At 37.1% G+C, this 26,690-nt stretch overlaps 2 protein-coding genes across 2 annotated transcripts; one reads left to right on the top strand and one right to left on the bottom strand.

Annotated features, from left to right (window-relative positions):
• Positions 1-1,224: 1,224 nt before the first annotated feature.
• LOC117782951 lies at positions 1,225-26,690 on the top strand. The gene is made up of 10 exons (XM_034620070.1): positions 1,225-1,455; positions 2,216-2,309; positions 12,389-12,441; positions 13,479-13,540; positions 19,088-19,327; positions 19,444-19,515; positions 19,742-19,784; positions 24,422-24,924; positions 24,992-25,307; positions 25,448-26,690. The coding sequence occupies exons 3-10, from the start codon at positions 12,397-12,399 to the stop codon at positions 25,643-25,645; spliced, it is 1,479 nt and encodes a 492-aa protein (XP_034475961.1). The 5' UTR covers positions 1,225-1,455; positions 2,216-2,309; positions 12,389-12,396; the 3' UTR covers positions 25,646-26,690.
• On the bottom strand, positions 14,119-17,392 carry LOC117783308. Its single transcript, XM_034620662.1, has 6 exons — positions 16,961-17,392; positions 16,881-16,895; positions 16,762-16,826; positions 15,620-16,277; positions 15,359-15,558; positions 14,119-14,537 (listed from the first exon to the last, which is right to left on the bottom strand). Exons 1-6 carry the CDS (start codon positions 17,375-17,377, stop codon positions 14,273-14,275), a joined length of 1,620 nt encoding a protein of 539 aa, XP_034476553.1. The 5' UTR covers positions 17,378-17,392; the 3' UTR covers positions 14,119-14,272.

The following is a 26,690-nucleotide window of genomic DNA, read 5'->3' as shown; positions in this document are numbered from 1 at the left end:
CATAACTTCATCAAAAATCAACCGATTATCAAACGGAATGTCATTTTGTTCATGATTCGGCCTTTAAATTGATTCTGCATTAAAATTTTGTTCATCTAGAAAATTTAATATTTTTTCGATCCTAAGCCATCTATCATCCAATTTTCCATACATACCCCTTGCCATTTTTTCAAAAACTTTGATGTCTCATAACTTCATCAAAAATCAACCGATTTTCAAACGGAATGTCATTTTGTTCATGATTCGGCCTTTAAATTAATTCTGCATTAAAATTTTGTTCATTCAGAAACTTTGATATTTTTTCAATCCTAAGCCATCTATCATCCAATTTTCCATACATACCCATTGACATTTTTTCAAAAACTTTGATCTCTCATAGCTTTATAAATAAATAGCCGAATTTCAAGCGGATTGTCATTTTAATCATGATTTGGCCTCTAAATTGATTGTGCATTTTAATTTTTATCATATAGAAAATTTGATATGTTTTCGACCTTAAGCCATCTATTATTCAATTTTCAAAGTTGATTTGTAGTACCGTTACGTACCGGTACTGAAACCAAAACCGAAAGAAGAAAACTAAAATAGAACCTTTTACCGAAATAGCCTATATTTGTTTCGGTTTGATTCCCTGGAAAAAATTATAAATAAAATTTTATTCTTTTGCCTTTGTTTTAGAAATTCTTAAAAAAAAGAATTCGGAGCTCCAATGATTTCATATAAGACAAACACAAACTTAAAATATAGTGTATAGCGAACAGATGCCGTCATCAAGTCATTCCAGCAAAGACAACCCACACATTGATTCTGGCCAAGACTCTCGGAGAGTGCAAATGTTATGGAAGTGGTGACTTAGCTAGTTGCGTTGGCCAAGCATGACGGGATTCGGGCAGGAGACACACAGTTGACCAGTTGCTGGAATTGGAATCTCTAATTATGTGGCAGTCGCGCACTCATTAGAAGGAAAGACAATCTCGGACCATAGGTGAGAGAAAAGAGCGTCAACAGAGCATGGCAAACAGGGCTCAAGTGCAACCGGTGTGGGCCAAGTTGTTGTGCTGAAACTGCCAACACTCGGCACACACACCAGAAGCGTTAAGAAGAGCGCGGCGCCTGCATCAAAAGAGCGTTTCGCCAATTTACTCCGAAAGCGACTCCGAAAGTGACTCCGACTTGGCTCAGACCGGTTGGCCGTTTGAACGTCTTGACGCTACACTCGATCGTTGCTAGCTTCAGTCTTGGCCAGGTCGGTGTGCGAGACACATCCACAGCGCGGTTCATAAGCACGCACACACACATAGACACAAGTAAACACACTCACACACACACATTCACACATTCGCTCCGTCAGCGTCGCGCGGGTTTTGTTGTTGGACTTGTTGTTGTTGTGCTGCAAGTCCAAGTTGTCGTCATCGTCGTCGTTGTTGTGCGTTCACACAGATGAGAAACGAGCATGTACGTGTTAGAAGTTAAAAGTGAATAATACTGAATATACTTACAGTTGATATGCCATGAAAATGATTCTAATTGGATTCCGATTGGAACGTATGGCAAACGTGCAAACGCATTTGTGATGCTCTGTCTCTGCCACAAAAGAAATTGTTGTCGTTGTGTCTGTTGCCTTTATTTTGTATCATTGGATTGTTGTTGCCCTTGGCTATCACAACGGGTGGTTGAACTAACAGCTAATTCCGTGTTCATCACGACCATATCAAAAAAACTTCTCTTTTTTGGGGGTTGGGTATTGTGAAAATTGAGCGTCAATCACAAGTTCGTTGCCTAAGTCTTTTGTGTTTTAATTATTTCAGCCAAATTCAAAATCAACATCAATTTTAGCAATTAAGCTCTGTATCCCTGCTTAATGCAAAGAGAATTCCCTGTCTTATTTTCCCAGTCTCTTTGACTCTTTTCTTGACTCTTTTAAACACTATTCGCTCTCTCAAGTGTTGCAGTTTATGTTTGGTTTTCCAGTCTGCTGCCATTGTTTATTGCATTTTGCTTTATTTTCCTAGCCTGAATGTGAGCAAAACAAAGAGGAAGTTAGCCAAAATTTAAATTAATGCAAATTTGTCGAAATTGCAAGGCGAAAAACGTTAAAAAATAATAATAAATTATGCGCATGTGAATGAAATAAGTTGTACAAAAAATAACATATTTGACCAAAAAGCTTGCAAAATAAACAAGTATACTATAATATCTATAGCGTTTTTAACAGTTTTGAAACAAAGGCAACATAACCAATTGGATTACGCCACAAATAAAATAAAAAGCGAAAGATTAAAACGGAACCGTTTTGTTAATTTTATAAGGTGAGTCTTTTACGCAAGTTTTATTCAATATAGAGTCATATTATCTATGTATATTCGTACAAAACTCAATTCAATATGGCGCTGTGGCTTTTTTATTTGATGTTTTGCCGTGTGCAAAATTGCAAACGCTGAGCTAAACGCAAAGCCACAAAAGATGACTTCATAAATCGTCTGAGGCGGTCCTCATCATTAAAACCGGTTCGCCGCCTCGACTTGACTTTAGGCTCTCTCGAATATATCAAGAAATCTTTTTCAACATATGCGCAAAATTTCAATGTAATGAGTTTTATTTATATTTTTTGTTGTTTTGGTCAAGCAGCCAACATTTAGTTGTGTTTTTTTGTTTTTTCCTGTCGCAAGAGTTTCCGAGCTGCGCATTGAACCTGTTTCTCAAGGTTGGTCGCATCCCAAAATTGGTTGTCACATGTTGCCAAGTTCGCCAAGTTACATCATGACCAATGGAGATGCGACAAATGTGGCAAGTCCGAATACTTATTAGCTTGCATGACACAGCACGCATGTGTGGCATGCCACAAGCAGCATTATTATTTTGTATCAATATACCGTGTATATGGCAATAGCCACGTCACGGACATCCGCTTGTTGCCTGCTGCCTGTTGCATGTGCGGCATGTTTAATTTTAATTTTAATGTGTCAGCTTCAGCGCGCAGCGGAAAACTCAGAAACATCTGAAAAGCGGCAACAACGCCTTGGCTGAGGAAATGACTGAACAAATACCAAGAATCAACCCGGTATTAACTAAGAGGAAGTGTAAATACGTCAAGCAATTGCTTTGTCCAAAGATTCCCAGCGAGTTCTAAAGCAGTTTAATGTTAAATTGAGATCGAGAGCTTTAAGCTCTGCTTCTAAGCGATAGAATAAGGTATTTTTTGCTTAGTTAAAAGTAAATTGCACATTTTTTAAATAAAACTCATCTTTTTCCGGTGTTAAGATAGTCTAAAGTTTAAACCAGAGCTATAAGCTCGTCTTATAAGGCAGTTATTATTACATTATCTTTAAGATGTATTATAGAATATATTGCTTACTTATAAGTTGAAAATCAATAATTTACATATAATTCTCAACTAGTTTAACGAAATGAGATTTAAGCTTTTCATAATATATATTTAAGCTCTTTAACTTAGGCAGTATTAGCATTTTAGAATTTATTGCTTACATATCTCTATAAAAACACCAACTTTCATATAATTCTAAACTAGTTCAAATATAAATTGAGTTTAGAATTTAACCAAATCTTCAAGTTCTATTAATTATATACAATTTTAGAAAAATACAAGATTAATGCATTTACGTATTTGACTTAAACAAAAACTTTTAATGTAAAACAATTTACATTTAATTCCCAAGAAATTCTACCGCAAACAAACCTTAATGCTGGGAAAAGAGCTTAAAGCTCTTAGAATATTAATGCAAAGATGAGCTCAGTACCCTCATTTGCTTAGTTATGTATCAAGAAAACTATTTACAACCAAGTGCTGGCTGCCCACATGATTTGTATATGTACTTGAAGTATTGGAATCTATTGCTAATTGGCTGGCAAACATTTCGAAATGTTGTGTATATGTGTGTTGGGAATAGCATTAATCATTTCTCAGGCAGACATAATGCTGAGGTTGTTGTTAAAATATTAGCCACAATTGCTGGCAGAGTCTCTACAGTACAAAATATAGCTTGTCTAACTTTTAGCACTTGGCTTGGCCAACGAAAAGGTCTTAGCCATAATTATGACTCTGCTTTCCGATTGTTGTTTTTGTTGTTTGTGTGTTGTATTGTGTGTGTTGGCGTCTAAAGAAGCAATTAGAAAATTTGATTGATGGACAGCTAGGAGAGGAAAGATGATGAAGAAGAAGAAGAAGTGAGTCTCTCGCCTTGCATCATCAATGTTGAATGAAAAATCTCTTGAGTCTTTCATTTTCTTAGGTCTCCCTTTCGCTTTGCTTTGATTTTGATGCATTGCCTATTAATTGGTTAATTTGTGGTTGTTAACTATCAAAATATTTTCAGGAAAATGTGTGTTGACTGCAACACCTTTTGTTATAAATAATTGCTGGCAATCGTCGAGCTAATAGAACAACAAATGAGCGCAGTTCTTTTCAAATTGTTCGCCATGTGGGTAGCATCTATAGATACGAGTACATACCATATGGATTTCTATATAGGAATTATGTCTGTCGAACGCCGCCAACGCAGTCGACAAAATCATTTTAAATAATTAAAAGGCAAGAGCGTCGAGATCTGAGACCTGTTTGGATACACACATTTATACGCCACTTCTTGGCCATAATGAACTTAACTTGTTTATATAACAAGCACAACGGGCACAAGGCAAGTGACCTTGAAACAAGAGAGTCGAATATATACTTTAATTTTTTTTCTTATTTTCGTTGAGCTTTATTTTTTGGCAGGCACTTGAAAAGTGAGTTGAGATTACAACATTTTGTGGCATCATCTGCCAAAGCGTTGGAAAAACTGGCCACATTTTATTAACATATTTTTCTGTTCGCCGAATGATGACGCAGTTTTTCAAATGTTCATGAACTGCGCCTCAAACTTAATAATTGATTTATAATCGCGCTGCCACATGTTGCCTGCTTATGAACACGCCAAAAGAAAGCGGCAAAAAATAAAATGACAAAGGTTCATTCAACTTGTAAAAGAACTTGCGATCTATACTTAATTTTAGCGCTTTTTGTTGCCAATACTATTGATTTACAGTTGTGGTAACAAGTAGCTAACGGCAATCGAACGAAAGACTTAGGCAACGAACTTGCCTCGCACGCATTACTCATAAGCACGTTGTTGGGTTTTTGCCCCCGCTCTGCACAATCTCTAATAATTATGCAAATCCGAATTTCTGCAGTTGTATTTTTGGGTATTTTATTTTATTTCAAAGGCGTGGCTTAACTTGTAGCACATGAGTCATTTAACGTCTGAGGTCGCTGCGGTTTAAGCCAAGTCCAACAATAAGTTGTGTCGTGTTTGTTTTAAATGAAAAGTAGTCTGGCCAGATTCTGTACAGCCTCCTCTCAGTGCTGCTGTTGGTGGTACAACATGTCCAAAATGCAAACGGACTTAAATGCAGCCTTTTACCTAATGCAACAACCACTGTGTGGGTTAGCCTGGCCAACAACGAACAACGTTGCCTGTAATTCGTACATTCGTTTGCAAAACACTTTCAAATCCAATCCGAACAGGGCGTGGGTGTGGCTGTCTGTCTGCCAGCTTGGCAAAAAAACAAAAACAGCAACAATTACAACTACAACTTGAAACTAGTGCATGTTAGACGAAGTCATGACTTTTGAACCACATCGCTTGAATTTTCTGCACGCCGTTTCATTTTGTGTACCCAGAAAACCAAATTAAACAGGTAGAAAATCCCAAATATTTAACCCTTTCTTAAAAAAGGTTCAGCTCGAAAATAAAAGACAATTTTAGCAATAAAATAATACTTTTCATGCATTTTTTTATTGTGCCATTTGAGTAACTTGAATTTTTTTATTTTTAAATTATTTTATTTGTAAGTTAAAATTAAAACCATTGATTTTTACTTTATTTTGTGTAAATTTTGGTTTATATTAAATCAAATCAAATTTCAAACTTTAAAAAAAAATCATGTCAATATGGTGTGACTGCAGAAATACAATTAATACTTCATTTATAATTTTACTATGGTCTTAAACAATGAAAGCAGTTAAATTTGTCTAATCAATTTTTAAGTATTAAAAATAAATGATTAGATAAAATCAGATACAGGTTCAAAAAAAAACTTGTCTTACATTCTGATTTTTAAGGTTTTACTTTGTATTGCAAATACATTTTTTTTAAATTAAAAGGAATACATTTTATGACTTACTTTACAGTTCAAGCTAAGGGTTTCAATTACCAATTAGATCGAAATGACCAGCTCACTGACCAGCAGCATTATAGCTGGGGGCCTCGAAATTAAGTACTTCTAGGCGCAGTAACAATGCTAAAAACTGAAAACATTCGACTCAGAGCAGAAAACGGAACTGTTAAGCGATCGGTAAAACTAGTTCTGCTATTGGCTCCAGGTAGCCGATAGCCAACAACAACAAAAACAACAACAAATTCAGACAATGGGCGCCAAGCCAAAGCCAAAGCCAAAAGCAAAAAAAAAATACAAAAAAAGCAAAGTAAATGTCTGGCAACTGTAAAAGTTGTTGTTGTTGATAAAAATCGAAACATATTCAAGTCCTACGGCTAAAAAGCTGAGCTCAAGTCACGTTCAATGCGAATTTTTGTTGCGTGTTTCTATTTTGGCTAAGCGAAACATAGTAAGCTAAATAAAAGAAAAAAGAAAAAAAAAAAAAGCTAGGCGGTAAAAAAACTAGCTGGAAAAAAGCTGCGCCTTAGGGCGCGTCAACTGTTGTTGGAACTTGGTCTGTGGGTGTTCAATAAGCTTGAATAACTGATTTTTTTTATTTTGCGTTGAGCCAAAGCTAAATTGGACATCTTGACAAATCAGCGACAAAAAACAATTTGTAGAAATTTTACGTAACTGCGTAGCGAAAAGACAAAAAACAATGAAGAAACAGTAGAAACAAATCATAAAAGACGCAACAAATTTTGGGCAGTGGTCGCATTTTGTTTGCGTGTGTGAGTCTGAGTATTTTTTGGGGTTTTGTTTTTTCTCAGGCACAAAACTGAGACTGCGAGATGTGGCAACTTGTCAGCGCTCCAATTTAACGCACTAAGCCAAATGCGGGCGTGTTTTGCAATTGGCCAACTGACGGACGCACGACTTGACATGCACGCAAGTCTCCAAGTCAAATATTGACGCATGTCTGCAAATAATCAGAATGCAGTCAATTGAACGACTAAGAAATGCCCAGTAGTTAATACTGGTGTTGCTGCTTATCAACTCTAAATTATCATTTTCTATTTAAAAATTTTTATTTTAAAATTCCCCTTTATTTTATGTAATCTAGAGTATCTTAGGCATTGCACAAGGACAACTTAATGAGCTCAGCCTTTCCAATTTCGTTGCTGCATTGCCAACAAAATACTTAAACTTGCTCTGACCAAATTTTGAAACATAACTCTTAGACATTTTGCAATTGAGTTGACTTAAAAGAAGTTGATGGCCTATACAATTTGATAATTTAGTTTGGTTGGTGCTGCTATTAACATAAGCTTTAGCACTTTGTTTTAATTGTTAATTGTCAATTGACACCAGCATCAAAATATGGTCATAAATGTTGGTCAATTTGAGGCTGGTAAAATGTGATGAAAATTTAAACAATACAATGGAAATTGACGTTAATGTTGGCGTTGCAATTGCAGCTGTTACTGTTGTTATTGTTGTTGCTATTGTTGTCTGGCTAATGGCAAATTAAAGCATTGTTAGCTCATTTGCGACGACGACGACGGCGGATGGGCAATTGCAATGACCTTGAAGTAAACGTTGAACACTAGCAAACTAAAAAATAAAGTTCGTTCCGAATCGTTGACTGCGTTAACTTTGATCAGACCTCAAAGCCCCTGTCCCTCAACTCCCCTCCCACCACAAGTTTGTTACCTTAAGCTGGCAGCCAAATGACACTTAATTGTCGTCTCATCGTTTCAACCGACTGCTACCTGGCATTTAAACGAGATATTTGTTTATAAATAATCTTCGATTTTGTTGTGCACAAAAATTTAAAATTCTAATTCTCCGTTTGAAAGATGAAGCTTTTGCATAGCTAAACAGGTGAAAGTTTTTATTGGTAACTTCAATTGGATTTTTGATCAGATATTTAACGTATTTGATTAGCACTCGAACACGCTTGAAGTTCTCTCTCTCTATGTATCGCAGGTAAAAGTAAAAGCTAAGACAAAGCTAAGAAATTAAAGCCATGCCTGACCCCAAAAACAACATTGTTAAGCCAAAGCAACTGTTAACTGTTAACAAAGTCAAGAAGAAGAAGAAGAAAAATAAAGACATACAAATAGAAAAACATATATTTAATGCGCTTTTCAGCGACCACAACGTGCTGGATGTTGTATTGTATTGACCCTTTTCCTCATTAATTACCATAATTAAGAACACAATGCAGCAGTCACAAATGCAGCTAAGCTGCGTCTTGGCCAACTTACTTTCTATGAAAATTGCAGCGAAATTAGCTATACGCATTGATCAAAAGCGAGAGAGAGAGAGAGGGAGGAGAGGAGTAGAGCTGGAGATTGAGCGATGATTGCCAAAGATTTCTCATTTTTATGGCACTTGGCTTAACCACAACTGAAAGTTGTTAGTTGCTAGAATCTGTTGGCTGTTGGCCAGAAAGCCGATGCTTATTTCAAATAGGTCAAACTCTGCTCAATCTGCTTGGGCCTGTATGTGCTCGTGTGTGTGTGTGTGTGTTTTTTGTTTGTGTGCTTAACACAGTTTTTCGTATTGCCTTTGGCAATTTGCATGGCCGTATTTTCAGATTGGTAGCGTGTGATATTCTAAGTGTAAGCCAACGACTCTATTCTAATGAAGTTAACCCTCTTATCGATGTTGTTGTTTGTTGTTGTTCCCCCTTTTCTTCTGCTTACTCTGCTCTGATTTAATCACGTCACAGTAGAGCGCCAAGTTTGTGCCTTAAGTCTTTCGTTTTATGTGGAGCAACATTATTTCTGTTCAATGAACTAGTTCAGATGCCGCAATTAGATAACGAGTTGATTAATCTGAGTCTAACTTTAGCTTAACTTAACCCTAATACGACCATTTGCTGCTCAATTAGCACAAAAGAGCTGGAAAATTAAAAAGCACACACATATTTTACGCACAATTACGTGTGATGCTTTAACAGTTTTTAGTTTTTACAGTTTTTCCTTTCAATTTTGCTCAAGCAGAAAGCTTTAAAATTTAAACAAAAATTAAACCATAAAATCTTTAGGTTGTTGTTGTATTTTTTTTTTTTTGCATATTTGCTTATGCGTTGGGCATGAAAATGTTAATGGAAACACGCGAGGTCATTTAGTCGCCACATTACGAATACACTCGTAAATGAAAATGCAATTGTTTAAACAAATATGTGTGTTTGTTCAATTGTCTCTCCTTTTTATCTATTTAGTTTTTTCCGCTGTTGTTGTTATTGTTCTTGCCGCGTGCACGCAAAACTTGCTTAATTTATTCAGTTGCACGGCCCATTTGTCGGCTTTTTTACTCGTGTTTGTTTAGTTTTAAGGTTTTGTTGTTGTATTTATTGTTGTTGTTGTCGTTGTTGGTGTTACGGAATGTGTGTCAAACGAATTCGACACTTGACAATCGCATATAAATATCCGTTACAGCTGAGCGCACTCATCGAACCGATGACGCTGATCAATTCAATGATTTCATGATGAAAACTTAATGCTAAAAGTGGGAGACATGCATATCATTTGGATAACTAACTATATATACCAAATTGCAGCTTGTCAAGGGAATAAATTGAGTAATAGTAGTTAATATAATAATAATAAATACTAATTTTAAGATTTTTTTATTCTTTTAAGACATTGTTAATTAATAGGAAATTATTAAAGACTACATGTTACATCATTAACAATAATGTCTGAGAATACATTGAATTTTAATTTTAACAAATAAACAAAACATTAGCTTGAGATTGCAAAGTTGGCTAAAATACCAGGCGAACTTTAAATAAATAAGTTGTCAATACTATATTTAATATTTGATTATTGTAAGTACCTTTTTCTATTGAATTGTTAATCCATAACTCCCTAAATATTCAAACTTAACTTACTTGTTATTGTTGCGAGTATTGTATTCATATTTAATTAGAGATTTATTCACAAACATTGTATGGGCTCGTGCAATTCGAAATTCGTGCAATTTTCAGAGCTGCCTCCATAATTCGAAGGTCACTTGCTCCCATTTTGTTAGTCTGACTTTTTTTTATTTGCAATTGTGAATCACATTTTTTTCTCTCTTTTTTCCTGAACTCTCAAAACTGGGTAAAGAGAGCAGATGCCAATCAAGAGTTCATTATTCATAATTTCCATTGAACGTATTTTTATTTAAAATTGTGTTTGATTTTAATTTTTTTACCTGCATGAGCTGCGCTTTTCTTTTTTTGCTGTTTTGTTGTAGTTATTTGAGTACTATTTTTATTTGCTGGCGTTGCTCAGTTAGTGACATTTTTGCGCTAAGCGAAGTTTACGTCATGCGGCTAATTTTAGTTAATTTACTGCACTGTGTTCATTGTCTGCTCTCAGCACACATTGTTGTTGTTGTTGGTGTAAGTATTAGTTAGCATTTTGCATTTGCTGGCTTTCAGTTGATAGCTACAACTGTGTCAATGCGGTTGAACAGCAGCTGGAAAACTCGGGAGCGTGTAGGCTGCACAGTGGTGCTAAATTGATAAATATTGAGGTGAATTTCGTACACTACATAATGCCAGCTATTTGTCAAGAGACTTTTGACCCAATTTAAATAATAACCGAAATCCTAAAGAGATTACAGCGCTGGCAAGTTGCAACAACTGCAACGGCAATCAAATCAACGAAGCGGTTGCATCTCAATTGGGTGAGTCTGTCCGTTTGTCAGTTAGTCCGTCTGTCTGTCTGTCCGTCGGTCTGTTCATCTATCAGTGTGTCTGGCATCTTGTGACATCATAAACTGGTGAATGAAATGTGTTGGAAGCCAAACAGTAAACAAAGATAAAGTAGTAGAAGCAAATGGGAGTGTTCAATGCTGTAACTGATCGACTGAGTAATACCCTGTAGTTAAGTGCTGTTACAACAAAATTTCTTTAGACCAAGGACTGAAAATAATCGTTATTGATCAAAATATCAACCCTAAGAAGAATTTAAATTGTTGTTTGGAATGTAAACAATTTTTTTTTAATATCAAACAGCTTATACACTTTTAATTGAGACTTATAAGAAATAAATTTTAATGGTTATTTAAAGTATTTTATTTTATAAATCAAATTTAATATTTTTATTTGTAAAATAAGTCTTTAAATAAGCATTAAATGTGATTTTTTTCTGCCTATTCCTCATTAGAGTTATGGTCCCTGCTTTAGACAGTGTTATGATGAAAGCAGCTCGACTAGCAATCACCCTGTACTCAGTTTTATAAGTACAGGATACACCTGCCTTTTGATTGTTACATTTCTCTACTGAAGTCTATTCTAGCCTTCTTTCCAACTTGACTGATTGCAGGGTATCAAAAACGTTAACCAGAAATCATTGTCGGCACTTTATCGCTGGCTGGTCATCTATGTAAGCCGCATGTTGTTTCGGTTTTAGGTCGCATCGGGTTTACCGAGCTCCGAGCTGATAATGATCTGACAATTGCCGTTTGTCGACGTCTCCTTCCTGGCCATGACTGGAAGCTATCAATATTCTCACAGTCGTCATTACCATGCAGGAAGCGAGAGAGAGACAGAGAGAGAAAGAGAGAGCGAAAGAGAGCGTGAGAGAGGGAGAGAAAAGTGCTTATCATGTGCTCTATTTGGTTATTGATATGTGTTTAATACCCGTTTTGGTTGTTGCCACAACAAATGCTTTTGTTGCCAGTTGCCTGTTGCAGCTTCTGTTTGCTGTTTGTTGTTTTGTTCATCATGTGGCATGCAACAACTCGTTAGGCTTTGTTGACTTGCAACTTGGCCCTGTCTCAGCGCCTTTTTAAGCCTGCTTCCTGGGCTCTTTGATTTTATGCTGATTTCAACCCATTTTTCAGTTACACACGCAACATGCGAATGCTCTTCCTCTTCTACCTCTCTTTCTCTTCCCTTCCCCATCCTCCCTCAGCCTCTTCCTCTGCTTGCCACTTAGCTGACCCAATTGCGAGGGCCTCTGTTGTTTGCCTGTTGAAAGTTTCGCCTCGGGGATTGTGAATTGGGCGAAAAACACACACAACGAGGGAAGACATCAATAATTCATTATACATATTTTTTTTTTTCGTTTTTGGGTTTGGCTGTGATTTAGCATAATGTAATCGGATTGTGCAGATCATGAAACCGGTTTCTTTTTAAGCAAATTAAATTTACGCTATTCAAAAGAAAATAAATAAATAAAAAATTATGCTTATTAATCTCTTTCCACATCGTTTCCCTATTTTGCAGTTGCCACAATGAAGTCAAACACACAAATTATATGCACCGCGTTGCACTTAATCGTAAGTATTAAAATCAAATTTATCAATGGTAACTAGTGTAAATTTCAAATAAATTTTAAGAAGTACAAAAATAGATACAAATGAACTGACAATAAAATTATTAATAATGAAAAAAAATTAAAAATGAAGAAAGAAAACTATTCAGAAATCGAAAGCTAAAAATAAATTTATTTCCAAAATTTTTCCAAATTCAATATTACTAGTTTTTTGTTGCTATGTTTTTTCTTTTCAATATTAGCATTTTTAGTGTTCAAATTCATATTAGCAGTTTTAAAAATACATATTTTTTTAAGCTTTATACTGGCTATAAAATTGGTCAAGCCATCTTTAAGCCAGACATCAATCAGTTGTGAGCCGCATCCAGCCAGTATTATGGCCATGAATGACAATTGCATGGCCAGGCGATTAACCTGAATATGAGAACCCGGCAACAGCTTCAACATCAATCTGCCCCCACAACACTTTGGGGCATGTTTACTCTTTCCTTGCCACACGTCCCGTATGCAAAAAAAAAGAATCGATTCGTGTTCGTGTTCGTGCCAAGTTGCCAAATAAAAGTGGCACAACAACAGCAGCAACAACAAGCTTAGCTTAGATTCTAAGCAGCTTCAGCCTCGGATTGGGATTGAGATTCAGCATGATCATCATCAACGCAGTCTCAGTCTCAGTCTCAGCTTGAGTTTCAACTCTAACCTGGCGCGAGAGTTGCTGCTGTTGGCGAAAGTTTTTCTAGAATCGTGAGAATATTGTTTCTCATATCTCCCGCTTTGTATCTCTAGCCTTCTCCCTCTAACGCAGCACGAGTGAAACCAAAATCTTGCCGCATTTTGTAGCATTTTCTAATTTTAATTAAAGGAGCTGAGACTTGCATAGATTAGTCTGGCATTAATGTCGGCTCGATCGTGATTTATGTCAACAGCTTTATGGGTTGCCATTGCTGTTGCCTTGGCCATTAATGTTGGCATTGGCCCATGTCATCATCCTCAGTTGTCCCCGTTGCGTTACTAATGAGCATTCTCTATCCACTTTCTTTGCAGACAATTGCAGCTCTAACGACACATGGTGCACAGATCCCGAACTCAGCGAGTAAGTACAAAAAACTCTTTTATATACAATGCTAATCACAAGCTAGATAATGAGATACCCTATCAGCAGAAAAACACACACATACAAATCGTAGAATTTGGAATATTCACATACTAACTAAGCTTACAGCCAATAACTTATGTTTCTATAATTAAATCGTTATAAAATTTTGAAATTAGTTAAGGAGTGTGCTAAAGTGTACGCACATAAAAATTCAAATCAATACCTTTCTATATAATGAATTTAAGAGATATTAAAATATTTGATTCATCTGCTGGATTTGACATTACATAAGAAATTTTTTTAAGCAATGATTTGATCTTTAACTATGAAGCTTGAAGTTTAACAGGTTATAATACAGCCTACAGGATATCTCATAGTCGAGCATAAGTCAGTAACAGACAAGAGGTAACTGACAGTAGTTCCTGCTCCTGTTCACAACTCGCAACTGTGACCAAAAAGTGAAGGTGTTGTCTAAGTGTTTACCTCGTTAACTGTTGCCACACTCTAAAAAAAAACAACAACAACCCAGACAACAACAACATTAAGCATTAGTCACATAATCGCGTGGCAAACAAAAGTCAATTCATGTCGCATTTAGCAGTCTTATTAAAATATGATGACTCCTAAAATTGAATAACTTGGCATTCGTTTTGGCCAAATATTGCGGCACATTGACGCTGTCTTTTTGCCTTTGTGTGTGTGCGTGTGTGTGAGTGTGGCAATGTTGCAACCTTTGACACGCTCAACGTGGACAGCAAATTATACCATCCTCCAGGTACTTGAGTCTCTTCCAATGGCTGGGCTTCGTGTGATGCAACGTCTCCAAATACACCAGGAACTGATCGTAGGTGAAGAACTGACGCTGACTGCAGATGAGATTGTGGTGATAGGGACACTTGCGATCGAAGATCCACTTGCGAGGTTCGGGTATGTTGTAGTCGGGCAACTGACAGAGCATCTGGTCCTTGCAGATGAGATCCTTGCAGTACAGCTCCGCAGATGCAAAGCTGACAGGAATTGGAGTTAGTTAGTAGCAGGAGTTGGGTGAAGAGTGTAACGAGTGGAGTGTAACGAGTGGAGTGTAACGAGTGGAGTGCAACGAGTGGAGTGTAACGAGTGGAGTGTAACTAGTGGAGTGCAACGAGTGGAGTGTAACGAGTGGAGTGTAACGAGTGGAGTGTAACGAGTGGAGTGTAACGAGTGGAGTGTAACGAGTGGAGTGTAACGAGTGGAGTGTAACGAGTGGAGTGTAACGAGTGGAGTGTAACGAGTGGAGTGTAACGAGTGGAGTGTAACGAGTGGAGTGTAATGAGTGGAGTGTAACGAGTACAGAGCGAGATTAGAAAGTAGCGAGTTGGAAGTAACTAACGAGAAGAAAAAAGCGAGTAGCGAGTAGAAAATAGCGAGTGTAGGAGCTCCAAGAAAGGAGTAGCGAGTTAAGTTTATCAAAGTTAGACGGTAGCGAGAAGGATGTAACTAATGGGGAGTAGAGAAAATTAAGTAACGAGTATAAGTTAGCGAATGGTGAAGTTGCGAGAAGAGAGTAGCGATTTGAGGTTGACGAGATTAGGATATAGAATAGAATATAATAGAATAATAGAAAGTAGAGAGTAGGCAGTAACGAGGAAGTTGCGGGCAGGTAAATTGCAAGGAGGATATAGAGTAAAGAGTAGCTACTAGGAGAGTAACAAGTAGAGGCATACTTATTAGGGAACTAGCGAATAGGTAAGGAACTATAGCAAACACAAAGTAGCGAGTAAGGCAGTAGAGAGTAAAGCAGAAGCGAGAAGGGGAGTATCGAGTACCGATTTAGAGTCTAATTCCTTACACAAAAGCTTTGTTGATCATATCCTTAACCTCCGGGACACTTGTGATAAAGTGCATCACCCGAGTGCTCTGTGGATTCTGCAGGAAACGTAGAAACATTGGAGGAAGCAAACCGAAGCGCACACCGCCCACCAAATTCGGCACATGGATCTGACGTTGTGGCCAATTGTGGCTAAACCAACGCACTAAAGCATAGAAAACCTAGAGAAGAATATAGGATTAGTAGAAGATTAGGTAGAGCATACAAATTACGAGTACTCACCTCAATCTCACTGTTGACACCCAAATAATGGCTGCTGAGCAGATTTTTAATATATTTAGGCGACATCTCCACAAATTCCAACGACGAAACGAGCGTAAGAAAGAATCTACTGATTCTCGAGAGGAAGAGGTACTCAAAGTCAGGCAAGTCCACGTTGGACATATCGGGCAATAAAGAGTAGACCTCGTTATCAATTTTAATCATGTCCAAAGTATTGCAGATGGAATCGACCAGCTCGGCGATGCCGAGAAACTCGGCTGTTTTATAAATTTCGAAGAGGCAACGATTGCTCAAGCTCTTGCCCTCTGTAGGCTTCTCCTGAAGCATCCACTTGTAGATGATATTAAAGGCCTGGGCCGTCACCATGTTTTCGGGCAGTCGAATCACGTATGTGTCCTCCACCTTGCAGTGCAAGAAAGTCGAGCAAAACATTTGCAGGATGACAAATTGGCAGTAGAACTTGTTTTCGCCTATATAAACCTTGATATCCCAGTTGTCCTGATTCTGCATCACAGAGAGCAGCTTGTCTTCGAGATGTGTGCTGTTATAAAGATTATTGCTTCCGTCCAAAACTCCACTCATATCAATCTTGTCCATCAAACTGTAGGATTCATTAAGGGGCAAAGACTGCAGCTGCTGTTGTGAATTTGTCAAAGGACTGTAGAGGAGAAAAAACTATTAAGGCTACTCCAAAAAAAAGAACAACTTCTAAAACCAATTACAGTCATCTCAAATATTTTTTCTTAAAGTAAGAACAAGTTAAGACCTTATTAATAATAATAAGAATATTAATATAACAAAAATAAGTATATTAATACAAGAATTAAAATCTTAAATTGTTAGGAAGTTTTAAATATGTACTATTTCATATGAAACAACAATAAAAAAATGTAAACTTTAAAATCACTTCTAATTTTATGATTTCTGGACTTAAATTTTAAGAACATGTATTCTTATAATAAGAGCTTGGTATTTTTCCAAATGTTCTTAAAACCAAAATGTCTTTTCTTACTTAAGAAATTTTATGTTCTAGACGCATTTCTTAGACCAAAAATTTTTAGTTTTAAGATCAAAATCTTGTTTTAGAACATTTTTTTATCAGTGTAATAATAGATAGAGTCTAGAAGGTAAATGGTTCTTACTCTAGCAGATGTAAAGTGTAGCTGTCAACTGAGTTGCGATCTTCTGCCTCAAAATTGATGAGCAGCTGCAAAGGATTAGGATGTCAATATGAACAGCTTACAAATATCAATGGATTTACCCGTCGGTCACTTGTCTGTAAATAGTTGGAAAGGTATTTAATAAGCTTCATAAATTAACTGTTAAGTAGCTCCTTCTTACCTCACTCTCTTCATCCGATGTGAGAATGCCTTCGGATATTTCTGTTCGGGGTAAGGATATATCCTCAATTAATTGATTAACATAAGTCCGTTGCTCGGTAGAATTCTCACTGCCAACAAGCTGGAGCTGCTTTTCTTCAGGCTGCGCCTCAGCTTCTAGTTCCGTCTTCTGTTCGACTGGTTTTTCCTTGAGATCCGTTTCGTTTTGTAACTGCTCTGCAGTCAAATCTTCTAAAGAATTAATATTTATGTACTCCATTTGAGCTTGAGTTTGTAGCTCATCTTTTTCTAAAGTTTTCAACTTATCCGCTAGGTTCGATCTACTTGCAGCCGGATTTCCATCGGATCTGAATTCCAGCTGAGATTGATTCAGTTGTGGAACCTCAACTGAGTTTCCGGATTCAACCTGTTGGTCCATCGATAAAAAATATACTTTCAATTTAGTTAAGCAGTAAAAAGTACAATTTAAAATACAATTTAAAAAAGCTTTTGAATTTATTCCTATAGGGTTGCTGAGACTTAAAGTATCTACAACAATAGTTAGCCAGTGAATTTATATATATATTATATTATATATATTTATATTATATAAGATAGAGGGAGAAAGGAAGAATCAAATAGGGTCTACTTGATTATGCAGCTTGTGCATTTTTAGAAGATTATACATAACTGAAAGATACATCAAACATTTAATGTAGCAGTTCAAGCAGAGCAAAGAACAACAACGACATCCAGAACGACTTAGCCATGGTTAAGCTTTAGGCCAACAGGAAAAAACCGGCTCTGAGTTGGCAGTTGGCAGTTGCATGCAATTACTTTGCCCAGCAGCATATGGAGCTGGAACTGGAGTTGGGAGAATAGGAATAGAAGCAAAACTAACTGATGCGAATTGCTGGAAGGTTCGTTGAACTAAAGCAAAGGCAACGGCCATCTTCTTAAGGCCCAAACTCCATTTAAGCCAAGAACTCTGCGAGACGTGCGAGACGAGCACACGCCGTGTGTTTGAGCCACAAAAGAAGTGCAAGACAAAAAACAAAGTATGAAAATCGTTGAGGAACGAGGAATGAACAGCTTGGGGCATGTGGCATGTGGCAAGGGGAATGCACAATCTGCACGCGAGGTGTCGTGCTGCATGTACTCGAATTCGTATGCAGCCCTGGAACTAAGTTTTTAGTTTGAATCTTGCCACAGTTCTTGGCACTGCAATTACTTGCTCTGCATTTCGTTTTTATTTTCTAGTTGGCAAACTAAGCTAAACCACAAGCTGTGCTGCAACTGCAACGGCAACAGCTTGTGGCAGCTTAAAGGTTCTCATGGTGGCAAGTTCAAGGAACTTGCATCTTTCTAATGCCTCCAGTGGCTCTATCAATGGCTTTTCAATGTCATTAACTTGGCTTTTTTTTAGCTGTTGCTGTTATTGTTGTTCATGTTTGTCGCAGCGGTTGCTTCCGCAAGTTGCAAGCCGGCATGTTGCCATGTTGCCATGTTGCAGCTGCAGCTGCGTCTTGTCCTCGGCTCCCAGGGGCATCTTTTATGCCATTGTCTTGGCCTCAAGCTCAACTTCTCTGTCTTCTTCTCTCTGTGCAGATTCGTGTATCGCCTAATGATTTATGCCAAAGACTTTTGGCCTAAAGCTGGGCGCGTCTCGTGCGTTTCTCGTGACACGAAATAAACTAGATATTTTGCTGAAAGCTAACAAATTTAATTATTGATGGTCTGCTTACCTATACTTGAAATTAATAAGGCTTTTAAATGATTTAAATCAGTTTAATACGAGCTTATGTTAACGTTTGTAGCTAGAAATCAATCATATAATCACTAATGAATTAAATAACACGATCATTTGACTTTACTGACGTATTTATTTCAAAAAGTCGCATTTATTATCGATTCTGATCTGACAAACCTATTTTTCTAAGATGTAGGTTAAAAAACAGCTCTTTCTTTTATGTTAAATTCAAATATCCTCACGCTCCCATCTCTAACTCGCCCCCATCGCATCCTCAACTTAGTTGAGTTCACTTCAGCTTCGCCTTTAGCTTTGTTATTGTTATTGTCTAACTGTAGTTTAAGCATAAACATTTCTCTGGTCCATACACAAAAATTAAATTTCATAACTCTTGTCTCTTTCGCTAAACGATGCCATCGCAGCGGCTGAGGCGGAAGCGGCAACGGCAACGGCTTCGGCACAGGCCACGCCCCCAGGCAAACAGTCAACCATTGAGCCGAGTGTGCGGGTTAAATGCCTGTCAGGCTCAATGTTGATCAGCATTAAAGATGCGCCACCAAATCACGAGACGGGATTGTTCAGTGGCATGATCTATCCGAAAGGTCTATCCAAGAACTCGACGTGCCTCAGCGAGTACAGGTGAGTGCAAGACACACACACACACACACACACACACACACACACACACACACACACACAAACATGAAAGTTATGAACGTCCAATCAACATTCATCTATAAATTTCATCCTTGCAGAGATCACAGTGGTCCATTGAGATACAAGTTGCCGCTGCGCAGCTGCAACACGATGCCCAAGGTAAGTTATCGGTAAGTTATCGAACAGATAGTATAAGTTAATAGAAATTCATATTTACTATTTTAAAAAAAAAAACAAAATATTATAAAGATTTCAAACTGTTTCCTTCATATTGTATAATGTTATCTTGATTATTAAGAACATAGAAAGTCTTATTGATTATATCATAAAATATGTTATGTTATTTAAATTGGTTCTGCCTTTTGGCTTATGCTAATTGTGTTTTATCTTGGCCAGAAAGTCATTAACAGCTTATAAGGCAGTGGCGATTGGTTACAAGGTAACATCATCTATATGGCAAGATGATGATTAGCCAGTTTGCGCATCGCTTTTAACTTGGCTTCGTCAATTGACGCACATGAAGTCACTTGGACTTGTGACTCTTTGGCATTCAATTCAATATTGATGACGACGCTGATTAAGTGCATCATTAACTGTCTGATTGAGCAGCAGATAAAATATAGTTGGATAGGTGGGGCATGTGTGAGATATACATTATATACAATGATTTTTATAAATTCTTACAGTGATTTTAATACAGAATTCGACCTTCTTATTTTCGTTCTGTGTACTCCCTTGTATGTATGAATATTTTGATTAATATTGTGTATTATATATGAGTCCTTTAAAAATTTTAACTAACTATTTCTCTCCAGGACGAATTTCTTTTAACGTCAGAGAAGTTGTCAGCTTTAAGTATCAAGCTGCATGGATTTCAAACCCAAATTCTAGCTTATTCAATCAACGAATCCCAGGCGCATACAAATATCGAATATTCCAAATTTGTGCAGAAGTGTTCCTAATCGAGAAAACCAATAAAGTGTCGTAAAAATATCAGTTTTGAGTTTCGAGTCACAGCTGTGGCACATTCAACATTGATACTGCCCCATATATGTGGAGTTGACTTATTTATTGGGCCATAACGTGGATTTACGAGCGTTTATAGCCAGATGCAGCTCATATATGTTTTGAAATCTCAATTAGCACTCATCGAGCTAAACGTTAGCTACAGCTCGCAACTAAATAACACGCATCGACATTTTTATGACCAGCACACACACACACATAAACGTCCAAAGACACACTCACGCATTTATATGTCGTCATTGTGTTACATTTTTGTATTTAATGTAATTTCCCAGCATTTATTGGGGCAAACAGTTTTGTAATTTTGTTGTTATTGTGGCAGCTTTTTCCTTTCGCTCGATTGGCTTGACACCATTTTTCAAATTGCCAATTTTAATTGCCGTTCAACATGTGGCAACATAACTATGTACGTCTATGTGCCACATGGACACGAACTCCATTCTGACCAGGTTCGTTGCCTAAGTCTTTTTGTCCACTCACCACGTTTGTTGCCTAAGTCTTTTGTCCCAGGTACTTGACGCTGCAAACGACCGTTAAATAAATGGGAAATGAAAATTAAACAAAAAATGAAAATAAAAAATTAACTGTCAACAATGTTGTTTACCCTTCGTTAATAATGGAAAAATCAATAAGACAAGATTTATGTAGTTTTTTTTGTTGTCTTTTGTCGGTTTGTCATTAAAAGTGAAGGCAATTGCTGGCTGAGCTGCTGTTGATGTCATCTTTGTGGTCATCGGGGCAGGATGCTAGCTTATGTCATCTAAAAAGATGAGCTGAGTAAATGCACATTTGCATACAATGTGTGTGTTTGTGTGAGTGTGTAATTATGCATGCCCATATTTAACTGCAGTTTTAATGTAAAAAAAGTCGCATGTCAACAGCCGCAAAAAGTTGCCACGCCATTGACTTCAACTGTGGCTTCAATATGACCCTGTTGTTATGTCGCCAGTTATTGTTGTTGGTTGAAGTTTTTGTTGGTGTTGTGCATGCCAAGCACAATTATTTAAACTATAAATAGCTTTTTTAAACGCTAATGCACATCAAGTGTCATATAACACTTAAATATTTACAATTTTTTTTTGTAATAAATATATGTAAATATTTTTTTAAAAATCAGAAATAATTTAAAGTAATTTTTAAGTTTCAAGGCAATCTTCTGAATCGTTATGAACATTAAAGTATTTCTAAAATTGTTAATTATTTTGAAATAATTGATTTAATAGTATTATGAGTCATACTTGCACTATTAATCGTAGTGACAATAGAAGCAATAAAATTAGAAATAGTAGTAACAACACTAGTAGTATGCAATAGTAAAAGTAGTAGTAGTAATAGTACTAGTAGGAGTAGTAATAAAGGTTTTAGTAGCAGTGGTATTTTAAAAAGTAATAAGTAGGTAGAAGTCAGCATAGGCGAAATGGTATTAGACATTGTAGAAGTCAGTGCAGTTTAAAAGGTAGTAGAAATAGTAGAAGTCAGTGAAGGCCAAATAACAGTAAAAATAGTTAAAGTTTGTAGTATTATTTTCAGTAGTAGTTATGGTAGTAAATAAACTTTAAGCACACAAACAGGGTATGTTTAAGACGAGCATTCACGTTGTAGGAATTCTTATTAATTGTTTTTCTGTATAAACCATTACGCACAGGGTCAGACACACACACACACACACACACTCACACACACATATATGCGTGCTGTGTGAAGGGCGCAAAACATTTAAAATTAAATTATAATTACTGCTCAGCTGATGAGCAGGTGAAACATCACAAGAAGAACTGAAATCAATTTTGGATTTTTTTCTAATTAAATATAAAGTTTGTTGCCTAAGTCTTTTGACTAAAACTCACACTGATGGTCATCAACTAAAATCGATTAGTTCTGACCAAGTGAAATGCTGTCACAGTCAACATCATCATCTCAGCTCAGCTCACACTCTTCCCCTCTCTTTATCCCTGATTCAACTCCAGTCCAACAACGTCGGCGGCCATTTAAATACGTTCATTGGCCGACGCCTTCGTGCATTGACCGTGAAAATGCCAAAAGTGTACACTGTGCATATGTAAACGTGTGTTTATTTCTGTTTCTGTTTCTGTTATTGATATTTTTATAAGCTATAGTTATAGCTACTGCTGTCATGGCTGGAGTGAAGGTCAGCTTGGAGCAATGTGTCGCCCACGTAACTGAAGCTCAGCTGCAGCAATATTATCGTTGTCGAATGACACTTATGAATCTTTCAACTCGTTAGAATAAACGACACAGATAAGTGTTGACCCGAATTTACATAAGTTTAATTCTTTATTTAATTAACATACTCGTCCAACGAGTGTTGACTGCAGGTGAAGAAGAAGAAGAAGAAGGAGAAGCAGTAATTTTGGTTCTGGTTTTTATTACAAAATCTCTTCTCTTCTGAAGCGACAAGTCGACGGCACAGAAGTGTCATAATGACATAATAGATGTCAGACCAGAGTCTACCGTTAGAATCTGGCTCTTCAAAAATCTTAAATGTCATTTTATGATGCTTTTTATTAGCCCATTGTCTCCATTTACTGATGCTGAGAATTGTTCTCATAACTCGTATTGTTGTTGTTGTTCTTACAAGACGGAAGACAGTTTTAAAAACTCAGCTTACTTGGTGTCATCAGTTTTGAATGGAGCAGGGCCATAGGCAATTAAACATGCCCCACAGGTGACGTCGACACTTAATTGTAGCATTTCCGTGCCCAAATCTGTATAGACCCAATTATAAGCTACCAAAAATATAAAAAATAAAACTTCCGAACGGGTCACGTACGCGTCTTGGCCCATTATCATTACCTGTCTACCTTCTACCTTCCACGCTAACAATTCACTGAGTACTCACAACGAGCACTCACATATGGGTGTATGAGTGTATGCTTCTGCTTCCTCTTCTTCTGCGTGTTGACTGAAAATTAGCACAAGCTGAGAAGCACCGTTATGTATAGGAAAAGTGGCAAGAATGTGAATGTGGGCAACACAAAATTGGCCATAACAACGGGCCAAAGATGAAAGATGATGCTGATGCAATGCAACGGAAGTACGTCTACACTTGCCACACTTGCAACATTCAGTTTCCATTTCAATTTCAAAGAATTAATTTAAAATTCATTACGCAAAACATTTGCTAATTTCTGTGAAGATGCTACAAAACTTGGCTAAAACACATGCTGGCAGAATGCTTCACACTTGGCTGCATGGCTTTAGCACCATTCTATGGAAATGAAAAAAAAAATAAAACAGCAAAAATACTTCAGGAAGTGCTCGTGATCTAAAGACGGAGTCGCCAACATCAAATTCTCGCTCACTGGCAAAGGCGGCAATTTGCAGGTGCAGCCAAGCGTGAATCTGTTGTATGCATAATGAGGCAATGTACAAGTACACTCACATACATGGAAAATAAATACATATATGCATGTGTGTGTGTGTGTGTTGTGCTGTCTAACAGGCTCTGCTGAATCTCTGTCTGGGTTTGCTAATATGGCTTCTTGGGCATTAGCATTGTCAGCATTGTGATTCCATTTAGAAGCCAGACAAAGTGCCAGGCAAGTTTGTTGCCTAAGTCTTTTGTTTTCCAAGCTGTAACTGAAAGAAATTTTTCAAACTGTGTTTAATTATAGTCTTGAAAAAAGCTTTCGAAATTTTTTATTAAATCATCTTTTCATTAAGTTCTTGTTATATAGCCTAAACAGTGTTTTTTGTCTAGGTGGCAATTTTATTATAATTATACTTAACTAACTTTTGCATATAGAATAACTTCTCTTACTAAGATTTACTAAAAAAAAATCTACTATAACTATAACTACATTTATTTTTATTTTTTTTTATAATACAAAAATCATTAAAAATTGACACATTTGGAAATTTAATAATGGAAAAATATGGGAAAGTAAATGTAAAATGTTCTTTTTTTTGTAGTGTTTTTATATCCTTTATATTATAATTATTTTTGTTAACTAATCGATTCTTATTTAGTTATTTTTATATTATAAATTCCTTATTTATTTATGCTCCCGTTTTATATGATCTTTGCAGGATGATGGTGGCATTGAGTTCTTCAACACAATTGTGCTGCAGCCTCATCTGAAACTGATAACGGATCTGGGACGCGGCTACCATGTGCGCTGTGCCTACAAGAGTCGCGATGCGGCAGTGAAGCCCAAGAAGCATCTGCGTAAGCATGCCCAGAAACCACAGGCATTCCGCAGTGATGAGCATGACAGACGCGACTATGGAAGATCGTTGGATAAGCAACGATTGGGCGATGATGACCTCGATGAGGAGGATGTCTATGATGTGGATGTGAATGCGGCACAGGACGATGATAACGAAGTGAATAACAACGAAATTCCCATGCCCGGCTGCCACATGAAGATCTACAACGAGGAGCACAAGATTGCGGATGATGTGAAGATCGGCGATCCATTGACCATTGTGATTAGCATTGATCAACAGAAGCTTTACGGTCTGCACGTGACGGATTGCATTGTACGTGACGGGTTGGGTTGGGGAGAGCAGCGTCTGGTGGGCGAAGATGGGTGAGTTACCAATATTGTTATGAATGGGAGCTAGTTACTCATTGGATATTTATTTGTTTTTGGATAGCTGTCCCATGGACAACGAAATAATGGGTCAGTTCAATTATACCGAGGATCGTCTGGCGGCTAATGTAACCTTCCCGGCGCACAAGTTCCCCTACACCACCTCCGTGTACTATCAGTGCAATGTGCGGCTCTGCGCTCTTGAGGATCCCACCTGCCAGGAGGCGCCTCTGTGCAGCGGCAAGCGACCCAAGCGTCAGGCAAGCGATGGCAAAGATGATGACGCTATGCCAGCTACCATTGAGGTCTTCTCCGGCCTCTATGTCAATGAGAATGAGAATGCCAATGACAGTGACGAGGATGCGGTGTTCAAAGAGAAGGTGAGTTTATTCTAAACGGAGCAAAATAAAATAACTAAGAATGAAATTTTACAAAGCCATAATTTAGATTTTAAAAAAATTGGTGTGTACCTAATATTATTTGGTAACTTTCATATACTAAATCTGATCTCTATTTGCAGACTCTGGAGGATGCTCTGTGCGTGTCGCAACGCACCTTTGCCATAGCCATCGCCATTGCTGGCCTCATTCTCATGTTGGCCGTGGTTGCCGCCGTGCTCTGCATTATGGCACGTCGTAGCACCAAGACGGTATCCAATTCAGGCAGCTCCATTTACAGCGGTCCATATACAAATACCGCCTTCTCGCACAGTAGTTAAAATGTGCAACAAAGAAAAATATCAGAAAATTCAAAATTTCAAAAACAAGAAAAACTTTTCCAAAATGAAACACTCAAAGTGTTTAAAATTCAATTAAATATAAACAGTCCAGGAGGATTAACACCAGGATAAGATACTCGCGCAGAGGAGGAAGCACAAGAAGAAGAAGAAGCAGATGCCAAACTGCGGTAGTCAATTGTCAAAAATGTCTCGCGATTAGTTTGGGAGCAATTTAGTCTTTAAGGTCACAATAGTTGTGCAGCGGCAGCTGCCTAAGTTTAGTATTTTTTATAAGTATTCTTATTTTGGAATACCAACCTTACCCCCTTCCACTTTCCTATGTGCAGAGATTACCGGGCAATTGACGTTTGACTATTGCCCGCTAATGTCGCAGAGTTGACCGGAATGGCAGCCAATTCGGCGTTGCCAGACTACCCACACTCTGTTTCGCATTCCAGTTGGTGTAGGATCCCTCGATTCTTATCAGAAACTCTTAACGCCGTCTCGTTCGTTCTCGTAGTGCAGTCATTTAACTTACTTATTAGAACTGTAATTTAAATAAAAACTAAACTCGAACTAACAACGAATGCAGCAGCCGACGCTCAGGTGATATTTGTATTCTAATATTTATAAACTTACTTAGTTCCAAACATACGAAAACAAAAAACCTGCCACACTTATTTGTTCTTAGTTGAATTTCCTGTACAATTTTTTTCTTGTCATTATTTAACTACAACTATTTGCACTACAATATCTTAATACTATCTATAAGCAGGACAGCCCATTTCAGCACTCAAATATAATAATAACTTGTATTAATTCTCAAAGTAATTTAGCTTAAATGCCTTTGCACAGCTTCATTCGAGCATTGGAATCTCAAAAGAAAATTAACGCTTGTCTGGAGCCGTGCAATGCAAATTTGAAATAAATACACACACAATATACTATTTAAAATTAAATAATAAAAATAAAGACAACAAACTTTAGTTAGACTTAAGCTAAAATTAATCAATGAAAATGAACAATAAAATTCAATTTACCTTTA

This window comes from Drosophila innubila (genome assembly GCF_004354385.1).
Source record: "Drosophila innubila isolate TH190305 chromosome 2R unlocalized genomic scaffold, UK_Dinn_1.0 1_C_2R, whole genome shotgun sequence".
In the NCBI taxonomy this organism is placed as follows: Eukaryota; Metazoa; Arthropoda; class Insecta; order Diptera; family Drosophilidae; genus Drosophila; species Drosophila innubila.
The sequence above is the reverse complement of the archived record's forward strand: the minus strand, read 5'-3'. Positions and strand labels throughout refer to the sequence as shown.